The sequence below is a fragment of the Solanum tuberosum genome, unplaced genomic scaffold (genome assembly GCF_000226075.1).
Source record: "Solanum tuberosum cultivar DM 1-3 516 R44 unplaced genomic scaffold, SolTub_3.0 scf00524, whole genome shotgun sequence".
NCBI lineage: Eukaryota > Viridiplantae > Streptophyta > Magnoliopsida > Solanales > Solanaceae > Solanum > Solanum tuberosum.
The window spans coordinates 35,928-52,088 of record NW_006239443.1 but is presented as its reverse complement, the minus strand read 5'-3'; the positions used below and the strand labels follow the sequence as shown (position 1 = coordinate 52,088).

Below are 16,161 nucleotides of genomic sequence, written 5' to 3'. Positions count from 1 at the left end.
GATGTTTTTCGACAAAGGTTGCATAACAATGATGTTTAAATAAATTGAGTAGTTACTAGTTAAATTAGTTAAATTGTATTAGATTGTACAGTACTACATAAATTCAGAGATAGTTTTTTTTTACCATTCTAAGATGTCTCAAAATGGAAAGTATTTCGTGTAAATAAGGAAGTGTTTGACTAAGGATAAGATTAGGAATGAAGATATTTAGGATAAGGTGGGAGTGACCTCTGAAGTGGATAAGATGAGAAAAGTAAGAATGAGATAGTTTAGGCACGTGAAGAGGAGATGTAGACTTCCCAAAGAAGAGGTGTGAGAAGTTGATTAATGGTGTGAGTCGAGAGATGTAAAGTATCTGAGTGTTTTCCAGCAAGATCGACTTGGTGGTCATACTTGTACCTATTTTTACCAATAGTATTAGCACTATTCTATAGTTTCTTCTTCTTCTATTTCGGTTATCACTTGTTTTTTTTTTGCACTCGATTATCACACTATTTCACTGTCATTACTATTCACTCTTCTATATGTTATATACTCTTCATTTTGCTTTGTTTCATTGATGTTACTACTTTAATTTCTTCATTCTCTTTTTCAAAACTGATTTGCAATAAAGACCTTTGGTAAACTTCTCTATCTCTACAATATAGAGATGAAGGTCCACATACACTGAACACTGGGTATGTTTTTCTTTAGGCAAGTGTCAGACTAAACATTTCTCATTACTAACAAATGAGGTTCAAAACAATAGATCCAACAAAATAAAAGTTGAAAAGAAACTAATGCCAACGCTCAATAAAGCGATTTCAGGCACATTAAAAAAAAAGATTAAAACTCATCCTCAATAGATCAAAGTAGGCTAAGGTATACCTCAGTCTTCACCATTTATGATATTTATCTTGTACAAACCGAGGGGGAAATCAAAGAAGCTACAATGTAAACTAATAACGAAATATAGCATACAATTCTCCAAACTGATGACACCCTGTTGGTCAAAAGGACCAACCCTCATCATCATTCTGACCAAAAATCAGTTACCTAGACAAATTTTCCATGTTGCACTACAAAATGAAGAATGAAGTAATCATCATCACAGGATTTGGGCAGCAGTGTTTAGTTTTTCTGCGAAACTCAGTTGTGTCCTTGTGAGGCTTGCCAAGTAGAGCAAGAGCAATTGATCCTGCAAGGAAAGTTTAACTCAGGTTCAGCAAACCCGGTCTGATTTAAGCTTCATGCATATTAATAGTCACTGACAAACTCATTAGACGCAAGAATTTCAGGGCGCCCACGTCCACACAATAATTCTACGACCACTCAGAGCAACTTCAACTTTTTGCTTGGAAGGAACTTACAGCCCTAGCCCCTAAGACCGTTTTTTGTAGCACAAACACTTCATGATATTGCAACTTGACCCTTACTCTACATTCTATTAACACAACAGAATCACAATGTTTCGTCCAAATACATGTACTTAATATGAAAGATCATATGGTATTCTATCATACAAAATTTAAACTTGCAAACAGAAAAGAGAAAAAAAAGAAAGGAAGAGTTGAGCGGAGAGTGGGGAAGGCCTGGTGGTTGGGGAGTCGGAAGTTATTTTGATTAAAACTAAAGAAAAGAACCAAGACTGAAGTCTTACAAGGAGAGGAAATGGTCAGGAATGAAAAGCACAATAAACCAGTCAAAATTCACACTTCATGAAAATTCAAAAGCACACAAAAAGACTACATTTTCCAGATTCTCTACCCAAGATTGACACATCTCAGTTTTTACTTTACTTTTTAAGAGGCAGTAAAAGATGTATGATTACCCACTGAACTGTCATTCTTGCAGGAACTTAAGCTGCTGCTGGTCAATTAAGGGTGATGTTTTAGGTTGATCGGGGCACTATTTCAAACTGGGAAGGAGGAAAGGGGAAAGGGGTCTAGATGGTTAGGATAAGGGGTAAGAACCTGCGGGGTGGAGGGGCCAGCTACCAAGTGCATGGATTGGGAAAATCATGGCAAGAAGAAAAGGGAAGAGAATCTCACTTTTTTCTCATACCTAAAATTGTCTCAAGTAGAATGAGAAACTTTATTCTTTAAGATATTGAAGCAGAACTTGCTGAAAGGATTAGCTCAAGGCAGAAATTGCCACAAAGCTAAGTGGAGGGACACTAAAGTACGTCTCATTTCCACAAATTAACCACCAAAAGGTGATTCCTGACATTTCTAACTACAGTGCATAAAAATTAGGGGGAAATAAAATGATATGTCTACATTCGTACTTTCTTTTCCATCTTTTCCACTTGGTTAGGCAGGGTGGAGAGGGAATAAGGAGGAAACATTGGACTTTAGCAATATCCAATTTAAAAGTAACAAGCAACTACCTCAAGACCATCATTAACAAGCTTATCGAAATCTTGTGGTGAGAGCTTGGGAAGGGAAGCCACGGTATCAGATATGAACCTTCCGATTTTATTGTCTTGTGGCACACGTCCTTCCTGAAAAGGAATATCAATATCGAAAATGACTTAAACAGGAGAAAAACAAGTGCAAAAATTGAGTACTGCAAGTGCAAAATTTTAGTACGGCAAGTTCAGTTACCACAACATCATCAACATATTTGTAGATGTCATCAATCAGAGCAAGTAATCTTTGCATTGAGGCTTCCATTCCTTCAAGATCGCTGGGAAGTTTCTCTACCGCAGTCGTCTTGAGTATATCAACTAAAGTAAAGGAGCATAAGAGAAATCCAGTGAGAAACTTCATTGTGTAAACTGCAAAGGTAATTAACATGACTTGTGCTCCCACCAAACACAGAGAAGATGCTACTTCTTACTCTTTATAATGGAATATATTTAGAGTATGGCTACTTTTGCATTTCTCCTTTGGATGGATGAAAATTAAATCACCAAAATTATTATAATGAACTAATGTACTGGGGATTCAGTAAACTGCTAAGCAAGAAATCATTAACACTTCCCAACCAGATTCCCCACTCACCCACCCCCAACCCCTCAAAGTTCAGTCAACTACAATTCCCTGATATCAGTTTATGGGAAAAAATCAAAAAACAAAAAGGAAACACAAAGAATATTCAAGAAAAAATAGACTATCCTATATGGTACGGGAGGTAAGTGGAGACATACATCCAATCCTTTCAGCTTCAACCATGCGCAGATCCAATGGAATTTCCTGAAATTGTGCAGCAAGCTGCTGATCTCCAATAGACAAATGCACAGAAACAAAACCTTTTACAGAAGCTTCTCCATTTGTGAATCCAGTGTCAATGGTCAAATGTATCGGATTTGTAGTTTCTCTAGAAAAAAAATCATGAATCAAAGCACTACCACCTGTTACTCCGAAACCAGTAGAAAACCTGTGAAGTTCAAGTATCAGATATTCACAGTTTCATTAGCTCTAGCATTACAACCTTTGACTCATTCACTACTACATAAAGTAGAAAGTTCACAGATCAAAGAATGACTTTGGTGGATGCAGTAAATATTCAAGACAAATGGAAGTTAAAAGCAATTAGAAAGTATGGACAAATGACAGCAAGAATTCGACTATGTAATATGCAACATATAGTAACCAGCCCCCAGTACTATTAAGTCATGAAGACAAAAAGTAGGTGTATTCTGTTATGGAACTATTCGTCAGTGTTATCAAAGGCGAAAAGCGCAAAAAAGCTCTAAGGTCCGTAGGGGCTTTAAGGGCAAAGCGCAAATAAAGCGTGGGTTTTAATGAAAAAAGGCGCAAAGGGAGAAAAAAAATACAAATGTATATGTTAGTCCAAGACTAATAATTATGAACAAGAATGACAAATATATGACCAAAGAAATTGAAAAAAAATTATGATAAAGTGTAATATCAATTGTTTAGTGTCATTTCTTCATAAGAGGCTCATTGGCAAGGAAAAGTGTGTCTTAGAACCTTGATGACATCACTGAAGCGCACACAAAGTGAGGCGAAGTGCTCAACATGTTTTGAGCCTCGCTTCAGGGCTTAAGCACGCTTAAATCGCGCCTTTGATAACACTGCTATTCGTACAGTGAATTCAATTTTCCTTTATGAAGTAAACAAGATTTTATTGCACTTTGGGCATAAACACCCAAATACTAGCAGTGGTACACAAAAAATAGAAAACCTAAAAAAAGATTATGATTGTCTACACGTCACTAATCTCCTATACATAAAGGAAACACATGATGCACCAATAAAAGGGGGATAATAAGAGGCTATTCCTTACTGTGCAAGAATATTTTATACACCCTCAAAAGCTCTCCTATTTCTTTTTCTCCAAACTACCCACATAAATGCGAGTGGAACAACCTTCCAAGCCCTACTTCTCCTCCTCTGCCTTGCCTAGTTCCAGGTGAACAACAGTTCTTTCACCTAATAGATTGTATTCCAAATCATCTCAAAATTTTCCACCATAACCGAGAAGCTACCTGATATTATCGAAGAAGATGATCCACGTATTCACTTGAATCCTCACACATGAAACAATAACTGTATCCTCTTCTTTCACAGGTTCTCAGCCATCAAAATTACTCCTTTTGTGGATCCTCCCCTCTTTCTCAAGTTCTTAACCAAAATTACCCTTTTTGTTGCTAACTAAGTGAAGAACACACCTTTCGCAGAATCCCAGGAATCCATGCCAATGAATGTGGAAAGGCTTCCTCTTTGATGATCAAATGTTTCTCTTAAAATAACTCTAACAGAAAATACCATCTTTTTTTTTTAGAAGAAAATACCCCATTGTTCACGTCCTCAACATGCAAACATCAGGATGATCCTATGGTGTTCTTTGTTTGTGAAATAATTCAACTTTGAATTCCATCACCTCCCAATCTTGGGGATTCCTCCTAAAACTCATGTCCCAAAATACTTCTCTATTATGTAGCCTCTGAACTTGTTGGACTGTTAACTCTTAACATGATATTCAAAAAGTGTTGGGAAAAGTAAGTTTCAAAATGTTATTCTCGTGCTACAAGTTACCCCCAAAAACTAACCTTCCTCCTATCCCCTAGCCAAAATGACACATTACCACTAAACTCGAACTTTTAAAGATATTCACCCACATCCTGCACCCATAAGGCATATTTCACAGCTTTTGTCCTCCAACCCCCATCCAATACCCCCATATTTCACCATTATCACAGATCTCCACAAAGCAAGTTCACTAACCCAAACCTCATCCAACCATTTCTCTCACTAAAGCTTTGTCGAAACTGAAGACAAGTATCTTCAAATAACATAAAAAGTGTCATGAATCATGACCAAAGCAAAATAGTAAAATCAAGTAATCAAGCATAGTCTGTTAAGCCGTCTATACAAATAGAACTTCACAACCATATATTCATAGTGTTTGACAGGCTCATTAGTGAATGTAAATGCAAGCACTCGATAACAACTTTCCACGATACCATATCTCTGTATCATAAATACACCTCCAACGCTCTCCTGCCAATCCCCATCTACAAATTCACAAATATATCATCCTTGACACTTTTTACTAGCATGTTCGCTTACCCGATAGAGATACCCCTATCAAAGCCTTTAGCAGAAGGAAAGGGAGAAAACAAAACAGCCACAATGAACATTTCAAAAGAGCAACAAAAGTAGGAAACAAAATGAAGTTTCACTATATGCTTCCCTGATAGAGACATCCTTCCAAAAACATAATGCAGGAAGCTCTCTTGGAAAACAGAGTTCCTGTCGCATCCTTAACCTCGCTAGAACTACAGCATTCAATTTTTTCACCTACTTATTGAAGAAGATATACTTTCCCTTTCCTTCAAAGGTCATAACTCCCAAGCCCCAAAGTATTAAGGGGGGATAGATGTACATAAAAACCTAAGGAAATCCACTGCAATTTGTAGATATGAAAGTATTTTAAAAGGGGGTAGGAGAAGGAAGAAGTCATTAGTCCCAGGATGGGGGCACCTGCCACAAGAATTGTGTGTTTTAAAAAATAAATGATATATAAAAAAATTAGAGAAATATATTAGAATGTAGAACATCAAGACTACTATAAGTCACCGAATGTTTAGGAATATTGTACAAAATATTTATGTATACAGTAATACTTCTCCAAAATAATAAAGGTGGGACCATGAAATATTATTATTTTGTAGAGGTATTATTTAATCGATATATTAATATTTATTAATTTACAGAGTGTTTCGACACCAAAAAATTGTTCATGGATTAATTCTCAAAGAATTTGAAAGAACCCACTTGTGAAAACGTCATTCATGAACTTGAGGTCATGATTAATAATCTCGATTACCGCAATAAAATTGACGTTAATAACCTATTGGATGAGTGAAAATGATACATGTTCAGACATGCAGAGCTTAGAACAAATTGTGGATATTATTAGAAAAACAACGTTGATGATAAAGTTGAAGATGATACAATACCTTTGGAACCAGTTACGCGTAAGGAAACACTTGCACATAGAACTTTTCACAATTTTATGGTGCAATTAGAAAAGACAACACCGAAACTCTTGGATGCAATAAGAAAAGTTAGAGATGAGTTTCAACTAGACTTAAATTTTAACAAAAAGCAGAACATAACAAAATCATATTTCACTAAATTTTCTTAGATATATTTGTACTTTTAAAGAATTATTAATTTATAATATTAATGAGACCATATATTTATATAGGGGTAATCTAAAAATATATTATTTTATTATCTTATCGAAATGAGTGATTTTTTCCATTGACCCAAGTCGGGACCGGAGGAAATTATTATCTTAGAGAAATTATTAATTAACCGAGTATCAATTTAGTGAGGTTTTACTCTACATATGTGATGCCTACACATGCATATATAATATGGTCAAATACTTCAAAAAAAATCTAGAACGGAAATTGTTAAAAATAAAGGTAGAACATCAAGAAACCACTGTAAGTTACCGAATGTTTAGAATATTGAACAAAATATTGATATATACATATATCATGCCTACACACATATTATGGTCAATACTTCAAATAAAATCTAGAGCGGAAAATGTAAAAAGATAAATGACAGAGTAAACAATGTGTAGAGCATTTCTAGAACGCATTAGGCATCATGAGAATTTAGCCACCTATGGTCATCTGTGGTAGTTTCCCCCAAAAAAAGTCCCAACTTTGCCACTTTATATATATATATATATATATATATATATATATATATATATATATATATATATATATATATATATATATATATATATATATATATATATATATATATATATATATATATATATATATATATATATATATATATATATATATATATATATATATATATATATATATATATATATATATATATATATATATATATATATATATATATATATATATATATATATATATATATATATATATATATATATATATATATATATATATATATATATATATATATATATATATATATATATATATATATATATATATATATATATATATATATATATATATATATATATATATATATATATATATATATATATATATATATATATATATATGAAATAAATGTAGCATATGTTCACATTCCAGACATCTTTTTCATCTATTATCAAGCATGGCATGCTCCAAATATCATATTCCAGTTTTAATCACGTGCATAAGAATATACAGTGCTATTCATTTTATAAGGGTAATGGACACTAATGACTTCATGTTGCAGCAACACAGAAAAGTACCCAAATCTGGAAATAGTTGGATCTAAGACAACACAAAGAAACATTAACCCAAAATTAAAACGGAAAGGTGGAATTACCATCCAACAATGACTTCCTTTGGATTCACCTTCTGATGAGATGATAACATATTGTGATGGTAATCACTATCCAAGGCAACCTAAAATGAAGGATAAAATACCCAAAAAAAGGTCATCAAGAGCATTACAAACATCCAAAAAGAAGTACGGTCCATAATTTTCACACAAAAAAAATATGGTCTGGAATAAAAATGACATTTCAGCGCATATCACAAAGTTAAGAACACAAAGCAACATGGGGAAAAGGGAAAGAAAATAGATATAGCAATTAGGCAGAAACTGCTCTATCTAAGTGTTATCAAAGGTTTGCTTCATGCATGCTTAATCTCAATTTCATGCAAACTAGGCGCTTAACCAGTGCTGTCAAAGGCAAAAACCATAGAAAACTGCACAATGTCTACTGGGGCCTTGAGTACAAATTAGGATTAAAACATGAGCTTTAGTAAAGAGAGGAGCAACAAAAAAAACAACAATAAGAACAAACACCAATCACATTGAAAAAGTAAATAGAAGAAATTACAACCAAGTGAAATATATGAAGTGAAATCGTTAAATTAACTTTAAAGCCTGACATAATTATTTAGATGCAGTTTTAAGTTTTAGCCAAGTCAATTGACTTCTATTAACTTCAGACCAGAGAATTTTTATTTCTTTTCCTTCAGACTAAAGAAAGATTGTAAGGTGACGTTTTAACTTCAGATAAATTTCCTTTCATATAAAGTAACAAATTTATTGATGAAGTTTCTTTCACAATCAATATCTCTCTGGCTGTTATATTTATTGTTTATAGTTGACGTCTTCAAGTAGAACCCATGGTCATACACGTGCATGCCTTAGTGATTTGATACATACACTGAAGTGCCACCCAAGTGAGAAAAATGCCCATCTCGGGGTTGATGTTGCCTGAGGCTTAAGCGCATCTCGAATGAGCCTTTAATAGCACTAGGCGCTTTGCCTCGCTTAAATAACATTTACTTTTAGCCCAGGAACCTATGTTTTAAGGCATGCACATTAATACTCACATGCTAAACTTGAAGAGGGAATCAGTAAAAATAAAGCAAGGAACTGAGTCAACTGCACAGGAATATTAGGAATGGAAATGATTTAGTGATTAGATATAGGAAATTTCAAGGAATTAGAAGAAAAACACTACACTGATATCACTTAGAAACTCAAAGCTTCATTTTTGTATAACAGAGAAACAAGTGGTGGTTGAGCTTGATTTATAAGGTTTCTGGTTCATATATTCCACTTATTGTAGTGTCTTCCAATTTTAATTCTAAAATGTGTAATTCTAGTTAGTTTGTTCCTTTCATTATACCACATGCTTTAACCACACCTCGTGCTGAAGCTCTAGTGGACACTGAGCCTTTAATGCTTTTGGCATGTGGCAACACTTCATTGAAAATATTTCGTAAGATCATTCAGCTCTTTACCCATATGACAACTATCAGTTATTTTCCTGGCAAAGTAAATAATCCCAACAAATCAAATTAAATACATATATAGGTGGTTCATGTTAGCTTTAACTTATCTATTTGTTATACTGAAATCCTCTGCATAGAGCCATTTTCCTCATATTCCAAGTAACTATAATGACCAACAGCATTTCGTCTCCATGCCATCATTGGCATTTATTGCAATACAGGACATCCTTTCTCTTTAGTTACCTGTTGAGTGGTTCAATACTATTCATGTATCAAGCCCCACTTTTTTCAACCTCCAAATAAGGATTTGCTACTATGATAGAATATGTGTTACCTTCCTAAAAAAATGATAAAATAATATGAGGGGGAGGTAGAGGCACGCCCAAGAAGGGTTTCAGCAGTACATTATCCACACTTAAAAGAAAGATACCCCAGGATTTCAACTTTGGCTTCTCATGGAAAAGGAAACAAAATAGAAAATTCACATTGAAGAAAGAAGCTTGTTGTAGAGTTTCGCCATTTTTTTTGGATAAGGACATGATGTAGTATTTCACTTTTTTTTTGGATAAGTAAAGGACATGATGTAAAGTTTCACTCTCTTGCTAGCAGATTTCAAGGTATCTCAGTCAACTGTTCCAATCCCCTCTGTTTTTTCTTCTTTATAATCTTTTGCTCTACTCACATTCTCGTCTCATCTCGTCTACGTGCATTTACCTTCCTCGCATTTTTTGTTCAGATTGATCATGGCCACCATGATTGGTAAACATACACAAATTAGATCAATTAATAGATAGTATATCTAAAATAGAATATAAATATATTCAATACTTAAAGAAACAATGAATAACGAGAATGAAGAATATAGACAAAAACTTAACGAAATAATTATAGCAAAAACTTTCCTATCTTTGATCTCAAGGTCAAATTCTTGGAGAAGCAATATCCATCGAATTAGTCTTGGTTTAGCATCCTTCTTGTTGAATAGGTACCTAATAACTGCATCGAAAAATGGTATCAGAGCTATGGATAACGAGAAACTAAGGAAGAAACATACTAGTAGAAAGTTAAGAAAAATAAGAAGAAAATTAAAGAAATTATATCCGGAATATAAAAAACTCAATATCACAAAAACTGATAACGACAAATTAGATCAATTAATAGATAGTATATCTAAAATAGAATATAAATATATTCAATACTTAAAGAAACAATGAATAACGAGAATGAAGAATATAGACAAAAACTTAACGAAATAATTATAGCAAAAAGACAAGAATTGAGACATAGGCAAAATAGACTAAATAGTAACATATTTGCAGGAATTTGCAAAAAATCTATAACAGCACAGAGGAAATGCTAGAAACCATAAAAGAAGAAATACGGAACTGGTGAACATCAAAATATTTACATAATGTAGTAGGATCACTCCTCTCCTGTCAAAGTCATTGCCTCAGTATCAATCTGCAATACAATCAGGGCTACCTATTCATTGGAAGCTGATTTCTTTCTGACATGTCACAAAAGTATTTCGTGTTGAGCAAACATGGTGCCAAAAATTACAATTTCCTATACAGAGATTAAGCATTTGACGGGTTGATTGATGCAATCAAATAGGATAATATTAGCAACTCTGCCAATTATGTGTTTCCTTTTTTCTTCCATTACTTTAGCACAATACTTATCATTACACTCATTTGTTCGTTTTCCTAACTATGATACTTTGAAAACAAAAATAAAGCAGAAAGACACACTTTAAGCTACAGAGGAAGCACTACTACTGTATATTATCCATATAAAATCCTATTGTTTAGTATTTTGTGTGCATGCTTAATCATTAAGCTATGCATACAAAACACAAATTTCTCTTTTTGAGAAATGGTAAATGCACACAAGACACAATTGTACTAGAAATCACTCACAATTTTTGCACTAAAACTTAAAATCACAATTAAGCAACTCATCTAGAGCAATCCTCTTTATATCATAATTTTACTGAAATTTACACAATAGCATAGTCTCTTCTCTATTCTCTCTCATTATCCCTTCCCCCAAACTTCTGTACCTCTATATCTGTCATTTTAAAATTAAAATGAAACTACTAACTAGCAGATATCAGTGTTCATCATAAGTCCAAAAAAAGGCCCGAATTGACCCCAAACACGAAAGGAGAATTGTATTTTGAGAAAAGAACCTGATCTTGTGACTCGGTATGGGGAACGGCATAGGAATTGCGAATGTCTACAGTACCGTCAGGCAATACTGATCCAAGAAGAGTGCCAATGATTCGGTCGGCTTGATCGGGACGTCTGACAAAGCAGTCACATATGTTGAATATGACTAAAGGGTGAACCTTTGCGGATATGCCGGTTGAAGTTGGTGAAAATTGCAGTATGGTATGATCACTGGAAGCCATTGTTGTTCGTCGGGAAGAAGGCCAAAGAGGGAGAGTAGACGGTAGGTGGTAACGTTACTAGGGTTTTCGCGCAACGAGTGCAAAAGAGATTGAGAAGCAGATTTGGGCCCTCTAGAGTGCTTTTTCCCCTTTAGACAAGAATTTCCATTGGTAAAATGAAATTTTGTAATATGAAAGTAAATATTTGATATGTATTTACTATTAATAATTATAATTTAAGAGAATTATATTCGTAGCTATATTTAGAATCTTATAACAAATTTCTCTTTTCTTTCTCCTTCTCTCCCTCGCCCCTTGCCTCTCTCTCGCCTCTTTCTCTCTCTACTATACAAATCATAATGGTTAATGACACAAATACTAATCGTCAGTAATACAAATGGTACGACAAATACACACGATAACACATAAATACAATGCACAAGGCAATAGATGAATACAAAAGTACATGAATAATAAAACAGTTTGTTACAAATTACAACAACGTTACAATTGTCTTTGTTTATACAATTGTATTCATCGATACAGATTGTGTTCATTAATATAATTGATACAATTGATTTGCATCAAGGAATTAAATACAATAATCTTTGATGCAGTTGTATTCATTGATGCAAATCAATTGTATTCGTGATACAATTATCAGTCAGAGTTACAATTATTGATATGATACAATTGTATCTTTCTGGCTTCTCTTCCAGATCTCACTCGTCTCTCTCCTCCCTCTCATAATCTCATTAGTCTCTCTTTTCCTTCTAATAGCTAGTTTTTAAAAACAAATCAATTGTCCTTGTGATATTATCAACTAGATATACAAATCGTGTCTATCTCCCTCTCTCCTAGATCTCGCTTCCTCCTTCTCCCAATCTTGCTCACTTATTTCCTCCTTCTAACATGTAGATACGAATTATAATTAAATAAAATATAGCTAAGACACCTCGTTATATTTCTGACCATAGATGTTTTTGAAATTTCCTCTTACTTGTATATCTTTTCATAAAACATTCTTGGGCACCTTATTTGGCTGCCTACTTCATTTTTTGAGAAAAATAAAATAAAATAACACCATTTACATCTATTTATCGAACGTAGCAATAATTTTAAAAAGTCGTGTTATGTTATCGATATAAGTTTTTGGAAATTTTTACTATGTGTATGAGGTAGTACTAGTTGTATGAGGGGTTATTTTATAGCTATTATATTCTTATTTGTGGGACCCATGCTTTATTGTCCTTCTTTGCCTTTTGTTTCTCTTTCCTACTCTCTCTCTCTCTCTTTCCTTGTTTTTTCTAAGTTCTATTCGAAAATCAATTTAATTAATACCTTAGTTTGTTTGGATGAAAATAAAAAAAAATACTTCTAACAGAAAATGTTTTTCAAATTATAATTTTTTTTATTCTACAATTAAAGGCTATGGACATAAAAATATTCAAGTTAATTCTTCGGATGGTCACTTATTCCATAAAAATTGACCACTAAAATTATTTTTGTTTCTTTTCCTCCCATTTTTCATTTATTGTACATTAAAATATTTTGCTTTCATATTTCATTGTTTTTTTAACTTCTACTTTTAGGACCCATTTAAACATAAATAGTTATTTATTTATAAAATAATTTTCACTTTATTTGAAAATTGATTGTTGACCATGAAAATTTGAAACACAACATTTTCTTTTTGAAGGTATATTATAAATTTGGAAATATGTTGGTATAATGTGTTTTTTCAACTTACTTTTCACTTTTGAATTGTTATTTAAGTTTAACATAAACATTATTTTGAATATTTTTTTCCAAAAAAAAAAAACATATATATATATATATATATATGAATTCTATTGTATTTGTATTAGAAATTCATTTTACTAAACTAGTTTTATTAATTATATTTTTAAATTTTATTATTAATATATTATGTAATTATTTAATGACAAAAATAAAAAATTTCAAAATATTTTCTGTTAAAATAAATAAGTAAAAAGATAAATTATTTTTCACTATACAAACTGATGGAGTAATTAAATTTGTTTCAAATTAGATTTAGAAAAATAAAAAAATGACAAAAAAGAGGAAAGGGAAAAGTAAGAAAGAGAAACAAAGGCCAAGAAGAAAAATAAAGCATGGGTAACATGCATCATAATATAATATCAATAAAATAATCTCCTCATACAACTAGTACTAGTTGTACCTCATCCATAATAAAAAATTTCTAAGTTTTCGAAATTTGTGATGTATCAATAAATACAATTATTTAATATGTTTTAAAAATATTTAACTTGTAAATTGTAATCTATTTAAAATTATTTAATATGTTTTAAAATTCTATCGATTCGTCTTTTCTATCTAACAAAAAAACAAAGAATAAATAAACTGAAAATCTTTTCTCTAATGCAATAACTGGAAAAAATATGATTTTTTTTTCAAAATGAGCAAAAGCTTTGGTAAAAGCTTTTAGGACTCGTTTGGTAGGTGGTATTAAATAGAATAGTCCATCTAATACATTATTTGGTTACTTTATTTTAGGGAAAATACATTAAAAAAAAACCTGAACTTGGCATGAAAACTTACTTTAGTACTTAAACTACACGGGTGTTTATATACCCCCCTTAACATCTTTTATGTGAATTATTTTCAACCTTCCGAACACCAGCCCAGTTGAAGGCTGGGCATTGTTACACACGCGTTTTCATTGGTCCACGTCGCTAAGGGTTTTAAAAATATCTTACCCGTTTTATATAACCCACCCATTTCCAAAATACAACCCGACCCATTTTTAAACAAATATCCCTAAATCTCTCTCAAATCTAAAGACCTAATCTGAAGAATAACAAGTCATTAGCGTGAAGGATTTGTTGAGTTTAGGATTTTCGTGAAGACACAAAGTTACCAGGTTAGTAATCTTCGTTTAGATGATTGTAACATTTGATCGAGTTTAGGGTTTTCGTAAAGCTTAGTTTTTTTTTATCTTTTCAGTTTGACGATGGATGTGTACGTTACCTTAAGGTTTCACCATGGTGGAAAACTACAACAAAAACCTCGTATTAAGTATGAAGGAGGTATTGTCACTGATTGTTTTGATGTAGATGTTGATAAATTGTCCTACTTTGAATTTGTTGATATAGTTAAAGAAATTGGCTATAACTGTTCTTCTTGTGTTGCTTATATTAAACCACTTAAATGTCGACGTGTTGTTGAAGTTAAAAGTGATAGGGATATTATGGATATTGTACATCAATTAAGAAATGGAGATATTGTTGAACTTTATGTGACTCATTTAGTTGAAGAAGCTGTTGTGCCTCCCCCCCCCCCCAACCCGAAATTGGATATCTAAATGATGTGGGTGGGGAATCTAATGCTACTTTTGATAAGGAATCTAGTCAAACTTTTGAAGGTAGTGAAGGTTTAGGATTTGAAGAGGCTGCACAACCTGAAGAACCTATTGTGGGTGAAGTGTTGGGTAGGACTTCTGCTAGTGTTGGAGAGGACTTGGGTAGGGCTTCTGCTGGTGTTGGAGAGGACTTGGGTAGGGCTTCTATTAGTGTTGGAAAAGCTTGGGTGGCACTTCTTCTTCTGCTGCTGCATATGATATTCCAGAAGTTGGGTCTAATTGGGAAAGTGAAACAGAATGGGTCTGATTGGGAAAGTGAAACAGAAGCAAGTGATGATTCAGACAATGCAGATTTGTCTGATGAAGGAGAAGATGAGTATGGTAGTGATGTTCATGAGGAGGTTATAAATCTTAGGAAAGAGAAAAGAGTTGCTAAAATTAAAAAAAGAAAGAAAAAGGACCCTAGATCTGAAGGAGTTGATTTAGGAAAAAAAGGAGTTGATTTGGGATATGATGAATATTTATCCAAGAAACAAACTACTTTTGAGGGTAAGATAGCTGGAGATGAGCCCTACTTTGATTCAGATGAAGCTGTTAGTTTTGAAATAGATACTGATGAAGATGTTAATGCGGAAGATGAGGTTGAACAACCTATAAGAAGACAAAGAAAAGCAAGAAAAGCAAAATGAAATAAAAAGAAAGTTGTATTTGATCCTACCTGTCAGTTAATAGTTTGGGAGACTGGTCTTGCTTTGAAAGTGTTAAGCAGTTTAGAGAAGCTATTACTAGATATGCAGTTCAAGAACATGTTGAATTAGATAAATATGTTAATGATGCAACTAGGGTAAGGGTAAAGTGTACAGTTGGTTGTCCATGGTTGTTGTTTGGAAGTATTGATTCAAGAACAAGAGATTTTGTGGTGAAGAATTATAATCCAGTACATAAATGCAATGGCACAACCAAAAATAAATTGGTGAATTCAAAGTACTTATCAGAAAGGTACAAGGACAAAATTATTTCTGAGCCTGGCATTAGAGTTTTTCAGTTTCAAATTTTAGTGAAGAAAGAGTTGAATGTGTATGTAGGGAGGACTGTAGCAAGGAAAGCTAGAAACATTGTGTTGAAACAAATTATGGGTGATCATGTGGAGGAGTTTAAAAGAATTTTAGATTATAGAGATGAGCTCTTAAAGACTAATCCAGGCAGCACATGTGTGGT

General features: G+C 32.9%; 1 protein-coding gene across 1 annotated transcript; it reads right to left on the bottom strand.

Annotated features, from left to right (window-relative positions):
* Window positions 1-772: 772 nt before the first annotated feature.
* Window positions 773-11,788, bottom strand: LOC102585801 (eukaryotic translation initiation factor 3 subunit F-like). Its single transcript, XM_006364888.2, has 6 exons — window positions 11,400-11,788; window positions 7,782-7,861; window positions 3,131-3,360; window positions 2,586-2,707; window positions 2,369-2,482; window positions 773-1,177 (listed from the first exon to the last, which is right to left on the bottom strand). The coding sequence occupies exons 1-6, from the start codon at window positions 11,619-11,621 to the stop codon at window positions 1,088-1,090; spliced, it is 858 nt and encodes a 285-aa protein (XP_006364950.1). The 5' UTR covers window positions 11,622-11,788; the 3' UTR covers window positions 773-1,087.
* Window positions 11,789-16,161: the final 4,373 nt, after the last annotated feature.